This window comes from Pocillopora verrucosa, chromosome 6 (genome assembly GCF_036669915.1).
Source record: "Pocillopora verrucosa isolate sample1 chromosome 6, ASM3666991v2, whole genome shotgun sequence".
NCBI lineage: Eukaryota > Metazoa > Cnidaria > Anthozoa > Scleractinia > Pocilloporidae > Pocillopora > Pocillopora verrucosa.
Genome location: NC_089317.1, coordinates 4,537,716 through 4,557,811, shown reverse-complemented (window position 1 = coordinate 4,557,811; position 20,096 = coordinate 4,537,716). Strand labels below are relative to the sequence as shown.

Here is a 20,096-nt window from a genome sequence, read left to right as displayed (position 1 = left end):
TGGACAAGTAGCCTTTGGGGAAATGAAATGTTCAAACTAAAAGTGGTTTATACAATTCAGAAACTGTCTAGCCACTCTTGTTAAACCAGGAGCCCATTCGATAAAAACGCGAGTGGCCAAATGTTTACTGAAATGGTTCAGTGTCGAAAATGACAGTCAAGTCTTCCATGGAGCAGCGTGCTGTGACATTCATTGGAGCGGTTTAGCAAGAGGAAGGGAACGTCATTTCACAACGGCGCGCGCAGCAAAAATATCAATAAGAAACTGGGTCGAGAACGCCGTCGCGTTATGGTGAATTGTCATGCCAAACGGTCCAACTAGTTTCACTCTGGTTCAATGACTTGACACAAACGGTTCAGAGTAATGCGAAATGGCACTGGAATGGTTAAGTATCGCATCTGTATGGTTTAAAAAAGCGAAAGGGTTTAATTTGTATTACAGTAATTGGCTGATCGTCGTAACCGCCATAATTGAAATGGAACAGTTCGTGTGGGGTCTTACGTCTGAAGCCTTACGTCATTCAGATCGAATTTAGCGCGAAATTCGCAAGAACGAGGTGTACACCGCGCCGTCCACTCGACGTACAACAAAGGGAAAAATTATTTCTGTAGCCTTGTCTACAAGACTCGGCGAACCTTATTCTGGTAAGAATCTTTTTTGGTGTGTTTGCCTATTTCAGCTTGTTAGCGGATAAATTTATACCTCAATCATCTTGTCACAATGTCAGTAAGTTAATTGTTTCTGATGAACCGTTCTTAATGAGCTGCTGAACGTTCATAGCTTAATGATCAGTTTGTGAAAATGAAAGTAAGTTTAAGCTTATATTTCACAATAATACATTTTCCTATCGTTTCAAACCATATATTTTTTTCGTGAGCCATTTAATAAAATCTGCAGTTAAGCGTCGACCTCGCGTTTGCATTAGTACTTGAGCTTTTAGAGGATATTTTTTGGTCGATCTTCTCTTCGATTTTTATCTTGTGCACAAGCTTTTTAACACGGTTGTTTCCCACTGCAAGGCTGAGCCAATTCACGCCGAAGAAAAGTCGCGACAAAAAAAGTCGCAAAAAAAAGGGACTAAAAACAGTCGGGAAAAAAAAATTGTAAAAACAGTCACCAAAAAAAAGGGAATGTGAAAACAGTCGCGAAAAAAAGGGACCGTAAAAAAAGTCGCGAAAAAAGAGACTGTACATAGTTACAAGAAAGCGCGTGCACCTACAGGCTTTGCGATGTGCCCCAGTTTTCTTCTTCCCTTTAACTTTTCATCAAGCGCGTGCACCAACCGGCTTTACAAACAGGTTTTACAGTGTGCCTTCGCGCATTCGTGAAATTTGCTTTGGAGTTCGAGGTTCGAGTATTATTTGAATATGAACCATGGCGAACGTGCTTTCCAGAGGACGGTCGTGTTGTTAGAGAAAAGAAGGAATGCTGTTCCTGTAAATGCAGAGATGAGCAGATTCGTTAACGCCAGGCGGGTGATGAACACCGCCTTTACCAAAAATCACACTGCCTCTCCGATTGGCGACGTACTTTGAAGCACTTTTCCTTCTTTGGCTGGAAAATACCTGAGTGGATGCGTCGTGGCCTTGTCACTCTTGTGACAAGGCTAAGTCGCCATGTGAAGTTTCTATTTAATTGATGATGCCTACCGATAATTGTCCTAAAATGTTCATACAAGTGCCACGACACTTGTGGGAGACTGACGAGACTATTCTTCTCCTGACCAGGGACCAGGCTCTTTTAGAGCCGCAACGCTTGGGGGAGATTGACAAGAATATTCTCCTCCTGGCAAATGAATAGGCTCTGGGAGAGTTTTTCAAGACTGTTCACCGCTATAACAGGGAAAAGGCTTACAGCAAAATTCGCAATTATATGTCGCATTTCTTAAATCGCCACACTCCCTGGATGCTTATGTTTCCAACTAGTGATATGGACCTTGACTAGAAGCAAAGAGGAGGTCGGACTCTGATTTCAGGTTCACTCATTTCTTCAGTCCATACTACAAATGGGAATCCTGTGTACAAGGTATTATGTCTTTCATCTTTAAATGATGCCACAGTGCCAGCCGCTCCAAAATCACCCTTGAGATACAAAAAAAAAAAGTAAAAAAAAAAAGAAATGTACATGTCCAAGAATAATTCACGGCAAGGTTTTTCAAAGCTGGGTTAAGATAACCCAGGGTTACTGTGGAATCTGAATTCAGATTTAAAAGCTTTAAAAGAAAATTCAGTAGCGCTACTTATGTATACAATTTGATGATTGGATGCCCTGAAAAGAATAAAGAAAATTATCCGAAAAAGGCTTTGGAGCAAAGGAATAAGAAACCTAGATTAAAATTTAAACCTAGGTTTGTGCTTAGATGAGGCTTCGAACAACTGGATCCAGGTAGACAAATTCCTAGTACTCTTTGATTTATTGTGCCCAAAAATCATAAGTGCTGCAGGAGTAGTGTTTAATTTGAGCATGCAGAAAGATTTGAGGCAAATCACAGAGGTTTGCCTGGGATCTGGCTCTAATAATACTCAGTATCAGTGCTAGACCCCTTGCAGGCCTGTTGGCCACAAGCCTTCCTTGAGGCCTCGTATCTTTCTGCAGGTGAAGAAATGCCTATGCTAAAGCACTAAAAATGAGGGTCTGCTCACAAGCTAACAGTTCACTTCTGCTATAAAACCTCATTCCCTGCCAAACGTTGACCTTAAGGTTAGAGTATGGTTTAGCTCAGATTTTTTTGTTTTGTTAATTACAAATAATCAAACAGTAACAAAACTTTTCACTGCATTACCTTTTTGTTGATAGCAATCAAGGCCATTTCGAATGGTTTAGTAGCTGTTTTTGCTTTTTGCTGGGCTTCTTTGATCACTAACTCACAAGATTCTTGTGGAGAATAACCCTGGTTGAAATAAAGTGCTAATTGTGATTCACTTAGCTGGGGAAAGGCAAAGATTATCCCCTTAACTCCCAAGATCTGATTCTTAATTCTCCCTATATTTGTCACACATTTCCTTGTAAATTAGTACCAAGAATTTGGTGTTAGATCAAGATAAAAACTTTTAACTGATGAGGTTAGGTATTCTCATTACCTGCTTGCTGAATAATGCATTGATATTACATCGAGAAGTTACATGTTAATCACTTCTGAGTGTTTAAGGGTCAAAGAATGGGAAATTAATTATGATATGGAAAGAATGCCTTATTCAGTGAAGTTAGTAATCTAGTTATAGTTACAAGTCTTAGATTTCTTGTACTCACATTCGTTGTGTTGGATCACAGACTGCTCTTTACTTTTTTCAATGGTGACACTATTGGGAATCAACCTCATCATGCAAACTTGATGTGCATAATTGAATAAAGCTCATGACAGAATTTTGAAAAAATATGAGACTTCAAGGCTAAAATTAATTAACTGCAGTCATGAACAGGAGGAGATTTCAAGACTCATTGTGAGTGGTGCAAGATTAGGAAAAAGCATTTGACATTGGCAAGATTCTGGTTTTTTGGGGGGTAGTTCAATTCACACCCTTTGTGTACTGGAAGAGGCATCTGAGCAGAGCCAAGAGTTGGGAGTACCTGGCTCACAACCCAGAGGTCCCAAGGTCAAGTATTCCAATGATGCATTTGTAAATAACAATTCACTATATAGCCATGGGTCTCTCTTTATTCCATATAGCTCTGAAGTTGTAATTGTTGATTTGCACAGTGCCACTAGCCTTAGTACTAAAAACTCTCCCTGTTGTGGATAACAAGCTAACCAATCAGGATGTTTTCTGTCAAGTAAAACAGTTCCAGGCCATATTGGTTTTGGATTACTACTTTCTTCAATTCTATATTAGAAAATACAAATCAACTTGCCTGCCTCATGAGTTGAACAACATGAAAAGCAGGACAGAATCTCATCATTTTGTCACCATCCCCAGTAGCTGCAAATCAAATTAAGACAGTTACAGGTAGCAGTCTCTAATCTGCATCTTAAATTCATTTCAAGCAATACTGCTCCATTTAATTTTGCAGGACTTATAAGCAGACTGGAAACACCTTCAAAAACCAGATCAAAAATCAGAAAGACACCATATTTAAAATCAAGCAAAAGGTGTGTCCTGACCATCTCAAAACAAACCTGCTGCTGCTCCAATCTGAAAAATAGAAAAAGAAAAGTTTGGAATATTTATCTCAACTAGCAGAAGATATGCATATTCAGATATAAGAAGCCAGCATGCACAACAAGTTGAAAATATATTCCAGTTTCATGCTACCACTTTTTTTAACTGCTACAATTTCTTACACTGTAAAATGCTCACAATTTACTCACCTCGTTATCAGCATATAATCCTGACCCTGGGAGAGGTGAATCTCCAACCCTCCCTGGGTGTTTGAAGGCAATCCCACTTGAAGAAACACCTGTGGAAATAAAATGCACTTGAACATTTTAAAAATATCATAATAAACACTTAAAAACTGTATTTCAGATCAGCAACACTTTTTCCAGTAATTCCACCTAATCAACTTTTCCAAAATACAGTGTACAAATAAGTTTGATATTGACTTTAAAATAATTCACATCCTACTATTTCACTGTATGTTACAAAGTTACCTGCAACAAGATGGCTCCTTGAGTCCATGACCAAAATGCCTTTCAAAGAAAAAAAACATTACTATTAACAGGCATTGATCAGCACATAGCTCAAGTTTCCACAAATTTCTTACAAATCTAACAAATATCTTCCTCACAAAAACAAACAAAATGACACAGCAACTGAATGAAAATCAACTTTTTATGTCCACTGTTACAAGGCTGAACTGTAATTTGGAGTGTTACATGATTGTAGTTTTGTAAAAAGAGGGGGGGGAACCAGAGAATGTGGAGAAAAAACCACTGGAGCAAGGACTAGAAACTGAATTCAAGCACTGTGAGATTTAACAAAAAGGGGGTAGGGCAAAACCTAAACAAATCGACAAAAGAAATAAAACGTGCCATTTAATCAAAAGAAGAATTTACTAAAAACCTTAATCAAAAGCTGCAACTCCTCACCTATGGTATCATGGCCTCCTTCTTCTTCACCTGACTTCTCAAGAAATTTCTACTAAGGATAGACAAATGTTGATGGTTATCATAAGTTTACAAGGATCATTATTTTCAGCACATTGGTAAGGCTTAGAATGACTAAGGAAAAACTGCTTAACACACTGTAACTCCCATGTATGATAAAGACTGAATTTCTCCTTACAATATCAATACAATATCAAGCAGGCAAGTCAATTAGGGTTTGTATCGTATAAGTTAATCAAATAACAAATTCTCCCTACTAACAAAAAAAACAATTACATGGCAGAATGTAAGGAGAATTACTAATGAGATCTTGGGAGTGACAAAGTTCAACCAGGATTTTTAGTTGCCTGTGTCAGCATAGCTTACTCATTCTACTGAGTGACAGTTGACTGTAGTGTCAGTGATTCAAGGAAAAATCATTGTTTAAGTATCATAACCCAGCCCTCATGTGATTGTAAACTGCAGTTTACTAATACAGAAGGGTTCAGCCAGCTACATCTATTTGTAATAACTTATCAACACTTGAGGAGCAGGAAAAGAAACAATACAGATCAACTGTTTAACCCTTTAACTCCCAAGATCTGAATGTGAATTCTGCCCTCAAGTTACATATATTTCTTCACAATTCATTTACAAGAACTTGGTGTTAAACCAAGTTAAACCAAGATAAAAACCTCTACCTTACAAGTATGGGTATTAGTATTACCTGTAGGTTGGATTATGTATTGACATTGTAGGTATATACAGTCAGATAGAGGTTACATGTATCACTTCTGGGAGTTGAAGGATTAAATAATTTTCTGTTACTAGAAAAATGTCTACTGCAATACAAAATCTCCTTCCTTAACACTTTACACCCTGACATCAGTATGTATATTCTCCACAATATTCTCTTTACATTTCTTAAGTTGCAGACAAGGAGAATTTGTTTACCAATCAATAGCTTCTTTAATTGATGATCAATCCCTCAGTTCTCATGACCTTAATGTTTGATTCAGGGATGACATTGTAATGAGAAAAAAGATGCTGGTCAGTCTTTGTGGTTTAAGGGTTGAAAATTTCAAAAGTTTGGCACACCTGAAATGCTTCTCTTGACTGCTGTGTCTGTAAAGCTGAATTTGATTCCACAGGGAACCCATTATTCTGAGCAAATTCCTGTGCACCGCTTCCCACAAGCATACTATGAGGTGACTTTTCCATCACACATCTTGCAACGGAGAAAGCAGTTGCAACTCTAAAGAAAATTAATCAAAAGGTTAAGTGGAAATTAATTGTCAGTTAAACTGTCCTCAAAAATGTTTTCTTTTCCATTTCCTGACCAACCAACTTTCTTTGAAAAAAGCATAGAAATAAAAGAGAAAAAATTTCCAGATAGAATGTTTAACAAAAGGAAGGCATCAGGAAACAAAACATTTAATAAAGATGGCTTTGCTGATTACAATCAATTGATATCACCTGCCAACAATCAGCGTTCCTCAACCCTTTAAAGGGACCAACACAGAATTTGACCTCACTCAATATAATAACAAGCAGAAAAGTGATGAAAGTAAAGTAATATACAATGCCAAATTCTCCAAACTAACATCACAAGAATTGTATGGCAGACATCAAAGAGAATTACTTATGAGGTCTTGGGAGTGAATGAGTTAAAGATTGCCCGGAGGTAATTATTAAACTTTCATGTACTTATCAATGGGGAATAAGAAGCGGGGAAAAGGATGAGAAAATCGACTCTCCAAAGCCTGAAAATATCAATCACCCCTCCCCCCAAAACTGGGGAAAACTAGTGCTAATACCCTTGCAAAGCAGCAACTGCTCCAAAACGACACGTATCTCCATCCATGACTGCCGCATCACACTCCAAAATACCCTTAGAGTTAGGTAATCCTCCTCTCCCAACAAAATAGAGACCTGTGTCAGGATCTTCTTCAATTACTAAAAAAAAAAATCCTTGTGAGCGCAACTAGATTACTACGTTAAAATAATTGATTTTTTCTGCAGCATGACAAAAAAACTTGCACAAAAGTTTGCAACCAAATTACAATTGATTCCACTTTCCAGTGCATCAATACATCCGTTCCCTTCTCGTAGCTTTCTAGAGATCAATTTCACCGCTTCTAAGCTAAATGGCCAAGTGCCCACAACAACCGCCATCTTGACCGTGCATCATCTCGTAAACTGGAAACGAAACCCACCCGCTGGCCAGGAGCAGACACGCAAGGAAAAGCTGCTTAGGAGTAAATCCGTCATGTATGGGGAATTATTATCCCCACAACATATATGTCCTATACTTAACTTAAAAAAAATAATTCCCAATCCAAGACCCCCGAAACTGAGACCGAAGACCTTAGACACGAAAAAGAAAAGAAAGCGAACTCCGATTTAACGTTTGATGTAATTATCGGCAATTTCGCTTTTGTTTAACTAATAAATGATCACGTTGCGAACGGAGAGGTTGTCAACCTTTTTTAAAACTGGCTTTTTTCTGTGAAGCCATAAAGCGTGACGCAAGCTTCCTGAAGGACTCTTCGTTTGATTTGCGAGTCTTCGTTTAATTTTCGGGTCTTCGTTTTCGGGTCTCAGGTCTTAGCTTTCGGGGGTCTCCGTTTTCGCTTCGACCATAATATAATATCGTAGAGAGGTTAAAGAGTTCGGAAAACCAAAACTCACCGGAACAATGGGGATTGAATTCCACCAATCGCTTACTCGCCGGGATACAAATGGTAACACGTGAACTGCCGACCCCATCGCCTGATGAAGACTAGCAGTAAGCAGTCGAAACGTCGCGATCTACATCTCAAGTGACTACATCGAGTTGTTTGGGTTATTTTGCTTCTCTGGTAGCGATTTCAGGCCATTTCGTTGCGTTTTAGCTGAGATCTCATCCCACTACTACCTGTACTAAGACAGGCAGGCAGCAGTGAGGAGACAGCTCAGCTGAAACTCGACGATGACAACAATGTTAACAATACATGTGGAAATATTTTGTCGCGCAGCGTAAGCGCTTTCAATTCTTGTTTTTAGATTATTTTCGTGCATCTATTTGACTACCATTTGGTCATGTTTTACAGATTTAAGGCATCTCACGTACGTAACAATTGGGTTTTTATAAGCTTGAGATTTCCGTGCGTGATAGTTGATTTGCTTATGCTTTCGCCATCATCAACTATTAAGTGGGTGTTTATTCAAATGATGATTCTGACGGAGGATTTCTATAAGATGCTTTGACAGTGGACAGTCAATTTTTTTCCGATTTTGACGGTTGACGGTCAAATCTTATGATATCGATGTGCTCATAATTTAATCACTTCGTAGTTGTAAGTTAAATTCCCAGACCTTAAATATATTCAATAAACGAACATCTTTAGACGCATGATACCTTGGAGGTCTAAAATAATTGTAGTGAGATCCTCTCTTATCCCCTCGATTCTTATCACCTTTCCAGGTCTTAATTCCGGCTCTTTCGCGTGTTTATAAGAAATGCAACATTCTAAAACCACACTCCAATACGTGGCATGATTATTTTACCTTCACAAATTTATTATTCAAAATGCCTCTCGACGCAAATTAGGTGCCATGAATCTCTAAGGTTGTTAAATGATCTTTTTTGTTTCTTAAAAAGTTTCCCCTTTTTCTGATCTAAATTAGGAATTCTTAAAAAAAAGAATATACCTCCATCATTTTCTTGGAAATGTATGTGGAAGGTGAGAATGAAATTCAGTTTTCAGCATAAGTCCAAATTAACGTTTTCCTTTTTACTGACAGTACTTCTCATCCTTTCATGTCAAATTTATGAATGTGGCAGTGAAATTTCATTTTTAATTCAGATCCGTAAATAACAGAGGGGGAGACAAACAAAAACATAGATAAATAAAACAACAAAAGAAAAAAAAAATGATTTCACAAGTGATTTGTGTAACCATGACGGCACGATGTTTCATTTACCAATCTTCTGCACGATTCCACTGTCGGTACTTACTATTCGGCCATATAAGTCAGACATGATACTTTTAAACAAGATCCAAGCAGTATGGTGTTTATTCATTTTTTCTATCCTTGTGATGGCTACTTTAATCTTTAACACGTGGAAATTTGACTTTGCTAAAAGCCCAAACAAAGAGAAAGCTACGCAAGAATTCCAACTTTCAGATAGTGTTGTTTGGGTTATTATTGTTCTCTGGTAGCGATTTCAGGCCATTTCGTTGCATTTTAGCTGAGATCTATCCCACTACTACCTGTACTAAGGCAGGCAGCCAGTAGTGGGATGAGAGCTCGGCTGAAACTCGACGATAAATGATATATGATATATGTGGAATTATCTTGTCACGCTGTGTAAGCGATTTCAGATTGATTTTTGTGCAACTGTTTGGCTACCATTGGGCCATTTTTTACAGATTTCAGGCATCTCACGTAACAATTGGATTTTTATGAGCTTGAGATTTCTGTGCGTGATAGTTGCTTCTGCTTTCACCATCATTAACTGTAAAGAAGGTGTTAATTCAAATGATGATTTTAACGGAGGGTAGCTAAAACATGCTTTGATGGTTGACGGTCAAATTTTAGGCCCTTTGACGGCTGACGATCAAGTGTTAGGTCCTTTGACAGTTGACAGTCAAATCTCATGACGTGCTCATAATTGAACTGTTTATTAGTTGTAAGTTAAAGTCCCAGACCTTAAATCTATTTGAGAAATGAAAATCTTTAGACGCATGATGCCTTGGAGGTCTAATAAAATTGTAGTAAGATCCTCTCTCATCACCACGGTCAACAATATGTCAACAATAGAAGTGGAAATATTTTGGCACGATTTTAATTGTTGTCTTTAGATCATCTAAATCAAATGTTTGGCTGCCATTGAGTGAGTTACACAAATAATTCTTGCGACGCTTTTTCTTCGTTTGGGCTTTTAGCAGCAAACTAAAGTAATGGAGGGGGGGGAGGGGGAGAATAGGTTAAGTAAACAAGGGTAAAGAGATTAAACTGAAGTAATTGGGGGGGAGAATAGGTTAAGTTAACAAGGGCAAAAGAGATCAAATTGAAGTAATAGGGGGTTGAAAGGGCCAATGTGTGAACAGTTTTGTCGCTGGTTGTTGGTACCTTACGCCAAGCGTACCAGGCTCGGCAAAGTTCCTTCAAGGTTCACTGATTGAGCCAATTTTCTCACAGTTTGAGTTGCTTTTCTATTTTGGAAAGGAATAATTAATATTGTTTTCCTCTACTCACGAGTTTAAAAACGTCTGTTCAGGCGTCAAGCTATTTCATGACAAAATGACACGCGCTGAGTCCTCAGAGAGTAACTACTTCAAAGCTTGAAACGTGTCAATCTATGTTAAATGTTTTCTTTTTATCTTCCTCTCTTACAAAGTGTGCAAACGGCACAATTTCCTCGTGACGGGTTACATTCATGCAGTAAGTTTGTGATTTTCTCGTGTATAATCGTGGATCCTTCTTAAATTCCCTAAGTAAACTGTGATTTGCAAATCGCTCAGGGACATCTCTTTTTACATCTTGAATGAATTCTCTCCAGGCTTTCTTTGTTCCCGTATGAGACCTCGGGTATGGGCGATGCAGAGGATTGTAGACTGTTACAGGAAAGAACAACAACGCTTGCCCACGAAACTTTATCTCTACGACAGAACAAAGATATTTATCCGTGAACCACCAACTAACTTGTTCAAATCGTGTATCCAGCGGAAATATGTGGACGACCGCTTTTGCATGAAAGGCATTAATAACAGGATCGAAATATATGATCGGACTTGTAACCGAAGTGTGGTTTACAAGGTTCTTATTGCAAATCTTCCAGTTTAGTTGGATTAAAGATTTCGCTGGATTGTTCGAATAGTCCATTACACCAACGGCAGGCTCGTAATCCAGAAGCCAGTTTTGGAAAGCTTGGATTGGACTGAGTTGTCTCATTGCTGGAGTTGCTCTTTTGTTGAATTTCAGGGAGATGTCATCGTCAAGAAATATGTAATACAAGTAATTGGTGTTTCTCTCTAAAGCGTGGAAGAAAAGCCTGTTACGACCGGATCCCCAAGTGGTTGTGTTGTCAAACAAATAGGTGAAGTGAGCTGGGCGATATTCTCGGCACTCTACTTTATAACTTAAAACAACAACGTCACAGCGACATTTTGAACGGTTGCCTAAATCCAGATTTAAAGTGACATTCTTTCGAAGACATCTTTCGGTTTGAGTAAGATAGAGAAATAATTCTTGCGTCGCTTTCACTTGGTTTGGGGTTTTAGCAGAGTCGAATTTCCACGTGGTAAAGATTAAAGTAGCCATCACGAGGGTAGGGAAAATGAATAAACACTTCCATGCTGGTTGAATCTTGTTTAAAGGTATCATGTCTGACTTATCTGGCTGAATAGTAAGGGCCGACAGAAGAATCATGTAAGAGATTGGTAAATAGAACAAGGAGCCGTCATGGTTACACAAATCGCTTGTAAAATCTTTCTTTTTTTGTTTTGTTGTAATTATTTATTTATTTATTTATTTTGTGTTTGTCTTTTCCCCTCCCCCCTGTTATTTACGGATCTGAATGAAAATAAAATTTCCCTGACACATTCATAAATTTGATATGAAAGGTTAGGAAGTATTGCCAGTAAAAAGGAAAACCTTAATTTGCACTCATGTTTTAAACTGAATATCATTCTCACCTTCCCTCACATACATTTTCAAGAAAATGATAGAGGTATATATATTTTTTTCAAGAATTCCCAACTTGGATCAATAAAGGGGGAAACTTTTTATGAAACAAAGAAGATCATTTAACAATCTTAGAGATTCATGGCACCTAATTTGCATCGAGAGGTATTTTGAATAATGAATTTGTGAAGGTAACACAATCATGCCACGTATTGGAGTGTGGTTTGTGGATTGTTGCATTTCTTATAAACACGTTAAAGAGCCGGAATTAAGACCTGGAAAGATGATAAGACTCTTGGTGATGAGAGAGGATCTTACTAAAATTTTTTTAGACCTCTAAGGTATCATGCGTCTAAAAATTATACTTTATAGAATATATTTAAGGTCTGGGACTTAAACTTACAACTAACAAACAGTTCAATTATGAGCACATCATGAGATTTGACCGTCAACCGTCAAAGCATGTTTTAGCTACCCTCTCGCCTAATAGTTGATGATGGTGAACAAGAAGCAACCATCACGCACGGAAATCTCAAGCTCATAGGAAATCTCAAGCTCATACAAATCCAATTGTTACGTGAGATGCCTGAAATCTGTAAAATACGTCCCAATGTTTACTTAACCTATTCTCTCCCTCCCCCCCCAATACTTCAATTTGATCTCATTTGCCCCTGTTAACTTAACCTATTCTCCCTCTCCCCCTCCCCCATTACCTCAGTTTAATCTCTTTTCCCCTTGTTGACTTGACCTATTCTACCCTCCCCTCCATGACTTCAGTTTGATCTCTTTTGCCCTTGTTAACTTAACCTACTCTCCCCCTCCCCCCATGAATTCAGTTTGATCTCTTTTGCCCTTGTTAACTTAACCTACTCTCCCCCTTCCCCCATGACTTCAGTTTGATCTCCTTTGCCCTTGTTAACTTAACCTACTCTCCCCCTCCCCCCATTACTTCAGTTTGATATCTTTTGCCCTTGTTAACTTAACCTACTCTCCCCCTCCCCCCCATTACTTCAGTTTGATATCTTTTACCCTTGTTCACTTAACCTATTCTCCCCTCCCCCCTCCCTATTACTTTAGTTTGATGCTAAAAGCCCAAACGAAGAAAAAGCGTCGCAAGAATTATTTATGTATCTCACTCAAAACGAAAGATGTCTTTGAACGAGTCTCACACTAAGTAGGCAGTGGAAACTTCGCGATCTACATCTCAAGTGACTACCTCGTGAGACAAACGATTAAATGGGTGTTTAGGCTCCGCACTAAAACTCCATAAATAAAAAAGCAAATAAATCTTTAACTTTCAGATTGTGTTGTTTGGGTTGTTATCGGTTTCTGGTGGCGATTTCAGGCCATGTCGTTGCGTTTTCGCTAAGATCTCATCCCATTACTACCTGTACTAAGACTGGTACCCGGTAGTGGGATCAGAGCTCAGCTGAAACTGAAACTGGCAGCAATGTCAGCAATAGATGTTGGAATGTTTTGTCACGCAGCGTAAGGGCTTTCAATTCTTGTATTTAGATTGATTTTTGTGCATGTTTGGCTACCATTGGGCCATGTTTTACAGATTTCAGGCATCTCACGTAACAACTGGATTTCTGTGAGCTTAAGATTTCCGTGCGTGATAGCTGCTTCTGCTTTCACCATCATTAACTATTAGGCGGGTGTCAATTCAAATGATAATTTTGACGGAGGGTAGCTAAAAGGGTCAAATTTTAGGCCCCTTGACGGTTGACAGTCAAATTTTAGGCCCTTTGACGGCTGACGGTCAAATCTCGTGATGTGCTCATAATTGAACTCTTTATTAATTGTAAGTCCAAGACCTTAAATATATTCGATATAGGAAAATTTTTAGACAAAATACCTTGGAGGTCTAAATAAACTGTAGTAAGATCCTTTCTCATCATTACAATTCTTATCATCATATATTTCCAGGTCTTAATTCCGGCTCTTTCACGTGTTTATAAGAACTGCAACACTCTAAAACCACAAATTTATTATTCAAAATGCCCCTCGATGCAAATTAGGTGCCACGAATCTCTAAGGTAGTTAAATGATCTTCTTTGTTTCTTAAAAAGTTTCCTCTTTCATTGATTCAAACTAGGAATTCTTGAAAAAAAAAAGAATATACCTCCATTATTTTATTGAAAATGTATGTGAGGAAAAGTGAGAATGAAATTCAGTTCTAAGCATGAGTGCAAATTAACGTGTTCCTTTTCACTGACAATACTTCTCATCCTTTCATATAAAATTTATGAGTGTGGCAGTGAAATTTAATTTTTAGTCAGATCCGTAAATAACAGGGGAGTGGGGGAAAGACAAACAAAAAAAAAACAATAATTAAACAACAAAAGAAAAAAAAGAAAGATTTTACAAGCGATTTGTGTAACCATGACGGCTCCATGTTTCATTTACCAACTTTCTGCACGATTCTTCTGTCGGCACTTACTATTCGGCCAGATAAGTCAGACATGGTACTTTTAAACAAGATCCAAGCAGTGTGGAAGTGTTTATTCATTTTTTTCTATCCTCCTGGTGGCTACTTTAATCTTTAACACGTGGAAATTTGACTCTTTCAAAAGCCCAACGAAGACAAAACGACGCAAGAATTATTTTTATAGCTAACTCAAACCGAAGGATGTCTTTAATTGAACGAGTCTCACACTAAGTACGCTGTGGAAACGTCGCGATCTACAACTCAAGTAACTACATCGTGAGACAAACGATTAAACAGATGATTATTATATAACCATGATTTAAAATTATAAAGCTTTGTATGGGAGTTTAGGCTCCCCACTGGAACTATATAAATTATAAAGTAAATGAATTCTAACCTTCATATAGTCTTGTTTGGGTTTTTTTTTTCCTCTGGTTGCGTTTTAGCTGAGATCTCTTCCCACTACTACCTGTACTAAGATAGGCAGGCAGTAGTGGGGAGAGAACTCTCGACGATGGCAACAATGTCAACTATAGATGTAGAAATATTTTGTCGCGCAGCGTTAGCGCTTTCAATTCTTGTTTTTCAATGTCTTGATTTTCGTGCATCTGTTTGGCTACCATTGGGCCATGTTTTACGGATTTCAGGCATTCCACGCACGTAACAATTGGGTTTTTATAAGCTTGAGATTTGCGTGCATGATAGTTCCTTCTGTTTTCACCATCATTAACTATTAAGCGGGTGTTAATTTAAATGATGATTTTAACGGAGGGTAGCTAAAAGATGTTTTGACGGTTGACGGTCAAATTTTTTCGATTTTGACGGTTGACGGTCAAATGTTAGGTCCTTTAACGGCTGACGGTCAAATCTCATAGTGCGCTTATAATTTAATTGTTTAGTAGTTGTATATAGTTGTATAAGTCCCAGACCTTACATGCATTCGATAAATGAAAATCTTTAGACGCATGATAGGTTAAGGTTAACAAGGGCAAAAGAGATCAAACTGAAGTCATTGAGGGGAGGGTAGAATAGGTCAAGTCAACAAGGGCAAAAGAGATTAAACTGAGGTCATGGGGGGAGGGGGGGAGAATAGGTTAAGTTGACAAGGGCAAAAGAGATCAAACTGAAGTAATGGGGGGAGGGGGAGAGTAGGTTAAGTAAATTAAATAACAGATTTCAGGCATCTCACGTAACAATTGGATTTGTATGAGCTTGAGATTTCCGTGCGTGATGGTTGCTTCTTGTTCACCATCATCAACTATTAGGCGGGAGGGTAGCTAAAACATGCTATGACGGTTGACGGTCAAATCTCATGATGTGCTCATAATTGAACTGTTTGTTAGTTGTAAGTTAAAGTCCCCGACCTTAAATATATTCTATAAAGTATAATTTTTAGACGCATGATACCTTGGAGGTCTAAAAAAGTTGTGATAAGATCCTCTCTCATCCCCACGATTCTTATCATCTTTCCAGGTCTTAATTCCGGCTCTTTCGCGTGTTTATAAGAAATGCAACAATCTAAAACCACACTCCAGTACTTGGCAAGATTATGTTACCTTTACTCTTATTGAAACAAATCATCTATTATTGAAAATGCCTCTCAATGTAAATTAGGTGCTATGAATCTCTAAGGTTGTTAAATGATCTTCTTTGTTTCTTAAAATGTTTCCCCTTTTATTCATCCAAATTGGGAATACTTGAAAAAAATATATATATACCTCTATCATTTTCTTGAAAATGCATGTGAAGAAAGGTAAGAACTATTTTCAGTTTTAAGCGAGAGAGCAAATTTAGGTTTTCCTTTTCATTGACAATACTTCTCAACTTTTCATATCAAATTTATGAATGTGGCAATGAAATTTCATTTTTATTCAGATCTGTGAATAACAGGAGGGAAAAGATAACCAAAACAAAAACAAAAACAACAAGAAAGATTTTGCAGGCGATTTGTGTAACCATGACGGCTTGATGTTCCATTTACCCATCTTCTGCACGATTCTTCTGTCGACACTAACTATTTACCCAGATTAGTCAGACATGGCACTTTTCACACAAAGAAAGATTTTATCATGAGCGATTTGTGTAACCATGAAGGCTCCATGCTCCATTTACCAACCTTCTGCACGATTCTACTGTCGCACTTACTATTCGGCCAGATTAGTCAGGCATGGCACTTTTAAACAAGATCCAAGCAGTATGGAAGTGTTTATTCATTTTTTCTACCCTCCTGATGGCTACTTTAATCTTTACCACGTGGAAATTTGACTCAGCTAAAAGCCCAAACGAAGACAAAACGACGCAAGAATTATTTGTGTATCTAACTCAAACCGAAAGATGTCTTTGAACGAGTCTCACACTAAGTAAGCAGTGGAAACGTCGCGATCTACAACTCAAGTGACTACATCGTGAGACAAACGATTAAACAGTTTGATTATAACCATGATTTAAAATTAGAAAGCTTCGTGGGAGTTTAGGCTCTGCACTGGAACTATATAAATTATAAAGCAAATAAACTATAACCTTTACATAGTCTTACTTTTTTTTTTTTTTTTATTTCTGTGGAAATATTTTGTCACGCTGCGTGAGCGAATTTAGATTGATTTTCGTGCATCTGTTTGGTTGCCATTTGGCCATGTTTTACATGTTTCATGCATTTTAGGTACGCAACGATTGGATTTTTATGAGCTCGAGATTTCCGTGCGTGATAGTTGCTTCTGCTTCACCATCATCAAATATTAAGCGGGTGTTAATTCAAATGATGATTTTAACGGAGGGTAGCTAAAAGATGATTTGACGGTTGACAGTCAAATTTTAGGCCCTTTGACGGCTGAAAGTCAAATCTCATGTCATGATGTGCTCATAATTTAAGTGTTTATTAGTCGTAAGTAAAGTCCCAGACCTTAACTATATTCGATAAAGGAAAATCTTTAGGCGCATGATACCTTGGAGGTCTGAAAAAGTTGTAGTAAGATCTTCTCTCATCACCACGATTCTTATCATCTAACCACGGGTCTGAATTCCGTCTCTTTCGCGTGTTTATAGGAATGCAACAATCTAAAACCACACTCCAATACGTGGCATGACCATGTTACCTTCACAAATTTATTATTCAAAATGCCTCTCGATTGAAAATTAGGTGCCATGAATCTCTAAGGTTGTTAAATGATCCTCTTGAAAAAAATATATATACCTCCATCATTTTCTTGAAAATGTATGTAAGATTCAGTTTTAAGTATGAGTGCAAATTTAGGTTTTCCTTTTTACTGACAATACTTCTCAACCTTTCATATTAAATTTATGAATGTGGCAGGGAAATTTAATTTTTATTCAGATCCGTGAATAACAGGGGGAGAAAACCAACAAAAAAAATTAATAAATAAATAAAACAGAGAGAGAAAATGAAAAAGAGAGATTTTCTAAGCGATTTGTGTAACCATGACGGCTCGATGTTCCATTTATCAATCTTCTACACGATTCTTCTGTCGGCACTTACAATTAGGCCAGATAAGTCAGACATGATACTTTTAAACAAGATCCAAGCAGCATTGAAGTGTTTATTCATTTTCTCTACCCTCGTGATGGCTACTTTAATCTTTACCACGTGGAAATTTGACTCTGCTAAAAGCCCAAACCAAGTGAAAGCAACGCAAGAGTTATTTGTGTATCTTACTCAAACCGAAAGATGTCTTCGAACGAAACTCACACAAAATCTGGATTTAAGCAACCGTTCAAAATGTCGCTGTGACGTTGTTGTTTTAAGTTATAAAGCAGAGTGCCGAGAATATCGCCCAGCTCACTTCACCTACTTGTTTGACAACACAACCACTTGGGGATCCGGCCGTAACAGGCTTTTCTTCCACACTTTAGAGAGAAACACCAATTACTTGTATTACATATTTCTTGACGATGAAATCTCCCTGAAATTTAACGAAAAAGCAACTCCAGCAATGAGACAACTCAGTCCAATCCAAGCTTTCCAAAACTGGCTTCTGGATTACGAGCCTGCGGTTGGTGTAATGGACTATTCGAACAATCCAGCGAAATCTTTAATCCAACTAAACTGGAAGATTTGCAATAAGAACCTTGTAAACCACACTTGGGTTGCAAGTCCGATCATTTTTTTCGATCCTGTTATTAATGCCTTTCATGCAAAAGCGGTCGTCCACATATTTCCGCTGGATACACGGTTTGAACAAGTTAACTGGTGGTTCACAGATAAATATCTTTGTTCTGTCGTAGAGATAAAGTTTCGTGGGCAAGCGTTGTTGTTCTTTCCTGTAACAGTCTACAATCCTCTGCATCGCTCATACCCGAGGTCTCTTGCGGGAACAAAGAAAGCCTGGAGAGAATTCATTAAGGATGTAAAAAGAGATGTCCCCGAGCGATTCGCAAATCACAGCTTACTTAGGAAATTCAAGAAGGATCCACAATTATACACGAGAAAATCACAGACTTACTGCATGAATGTAACCCATCACCAGGAAATTGTACCGTTTGCACACTTTGCAAGAGAGGAAGATAAAAAAAAATATTTAACATAGATTGACACGTGTTAAGCTTTGAATTAGTTACTCTCTGAGGACTTAGTGCGAGTCATTTTGTTATGAAGTAGCTTGACGCCTGAACAGACGTTTTTAAACTCGTGAGTAGAGGAAAACAATATTAACTATCCCTTTCCAAAATAGAAAAGCAACTCAAACTGTGAGAAAATTGGCTCAATCAGTGAACCTTGTAGGAACTTTGCCGATCCTGGTACGCTTGGCGTAAGGTACCAACAAACAGCGACAAAACTGTCTACACATTGGCCCTTTCAAACCCCTATTACTTCAATTTGATCTCTTTTGCCCATGTTAACTTAACCTATTGTCCCCCTCCCCCCCATTACTCCAGTTTGGGTTCTTTTGCCCTTGTTACATCACCTATTCCCTCCCTCCCCCCCCCCCATTACTTCAGTTTGATCTCTTCTGTTTTGCCCTTGTTAACTTAACCTATTCTCCCCCTCCCTCCCATTACTTCGGTTTGATCTTTTTTGCCCTTGTTAGCCTGCCCTATTCTCCTCTCCCCCCCCCCCCATTAGACGCCTGAACAGACTCCAGTTTGATCTCTTTTGCCCTTGTTACATCACCTATTCCCCCCCTACCCCCCCCCATTACTTCAGTCTGATCTCTTTTGTTTTGCCCTTGTTAACTTAACCTATCCTCCCCCTCCCCCTCCCCCTCCCCCCATTACTTCAGTTTGATCTCTTTTGCCCTTGTTAACTTAGCCTACTCTCCCCCTTCCCCCATTACTTCAATTTGATTTCTTTTGCCCTTGTTAACTTAACCTATTCTCCCCCTATCCCCCCTCCCCCAAAAATGTCTCATTAATTAATCACCGGGAAACGCCCTGTCGGTGCCTCTGTAAACAAAAAGGCCACAATTTATTGTTTTAACATTAAAGTACCAAAATGGACCCATATCCAAAGATCTTTGTCATACCCTTGATTCGGTCTCCAAATAAGACCAAGTAGCGTAGTTTTCAACTGAATTTCGGGAAACCAAAACCAGAATTGAGGTGAACATCATTATAAGCCAACAAGAACTCAAAGTTAGTAGAAACAGGCAAACGTCTTGTAAGCGTGCGCTTCACTTTTATACGAAGTTTGTTCACGAGTAAATCAATAAATGCACATGTCTCCTTGTTCTGTATTAACAAAGAAAGTACTAGATACAGGCATGCACTTCTCCTTAGGTAGCCGGCAAATTAAATTTCGTAGACAAAATTGGTTTGGAAATTTTGCTTTGAATTTAAAATTTTTGTGGTAATGAGTGAGGCGGGTCTCAAAGCGGACGGGAGATTACAAGGAAGAATTTATTCATGGAAATCAGTCATCTCGCCATCTCGTGACCGGAATCAGTATCCACCACACTTTATCGACTCAAAAGCCAAAAAATCGATTCAATTCTCCTAGGTATCTATCAGACCCTTATT

At 38.3% G+C, this 20,096-nt stretch overlaps 3 protein-coding genes across 3 annotated transcripts; 1 reads left to right on the top strand and 2 right to left on the bottom strand.

Moving 5' to 3' along the window:
- Positions 1-504: 504 nt before the first annotated feature.
- LOC131780722 (N(4)-(Beta-N-acetylglucosaminyl)-L-asparaginase) lies at positions 505-7,210 on the bottom strand. The gene is made up of 10 exons (XM_059097330.2): positions 7,087-7,210; positions 6,841-6,979; positions 6,122-6,278; positions 5,027-5,075; positions 4,589-4,627; positions 4,307-4,395; positions 4,115-4,130; positions 3,850-3,917; positions 2,783-2,890; positions 505-2,081 (listed from the first exon to the last, which is right to left on the bottom strand). The coding sequence occupies exons 1-10, from the start codon at positions 7,196-7,198 to the stop codon at positions 1,941-1,943; spliced, it is 918 nt and encodes a 305-aa protein (XP_058953313.2). The 5' UTR covers positions 7,199-7,210; the 3' UTR covers positions 505-1,940.
- Positions 7,211-10,363: 3,153 nt separating this feature from the next.
- LOC131780715 (uncharacterized) lies at positions 10,364-11,332 on the bottom strand. Its single transcript, XM_059097321.2, has one exon. It carries the CDS (start codon positions 11,330-11,332, stop codon positions 10,364-10,366), a length of 969 nt encoding a protein of 322 aa, XP_058953304.2.
- A 6,372-nt stretch (positions 11,333-17,704) lies between these two features.
- Positions 17,705-18,667, top strand: LOC131780714 (uncharacterized). The gene has a single exon (XM_059097320.2). It carries the CDS (start codon positions 17,705-17,707, stop codon positions 18,665-18,667), a length of 963 nt encoding a protein of 320 aa, XP_058953303.2.
- Positions 18,668-20,096: the final 1,429 nt, after the last annotated feature.

Excerpts from the sequence above, each read along its gene's own strand:
- LOC131780722 (XM_059097330.2), bottom strand. The coding sequence starts at position 7,198 with ATGGCGGTTGTTGTGGGCACTTGGCCATTTAGCTTAGAAGCGGTGAAA. Across the intron at positions 5,076-6,121 it reads AGTCAAGAGAAGCATTTCAG|AAATTTCTTGAGAAGTCAGG; the intron begins GTGTGCCAAACT and ends TATCCTTAGTAG. Across the intron at positions 2,891-3,849 it reads TTGTTCAACTCATGAGGCAG|GGTTATTCTCCACAAGAATC; the intron begins GCAAGTTGATTT and ends TATTTCAACCAG.
- LOC131780715 (XM_059097321.2), bottom strand. The coding sequence starts at position 11,332 with ATGGCTACTTTAATCTTTACCACGTGGAAATTCGACTCTGCTAAAACC.
- LOC131780714 (XM_059097320.2), top strand. The coding sequence starts at position 17,705 with ATGGCTACTTTAATCTTTACCACGTGGAAATTTGACTCTGCTAAAAGC.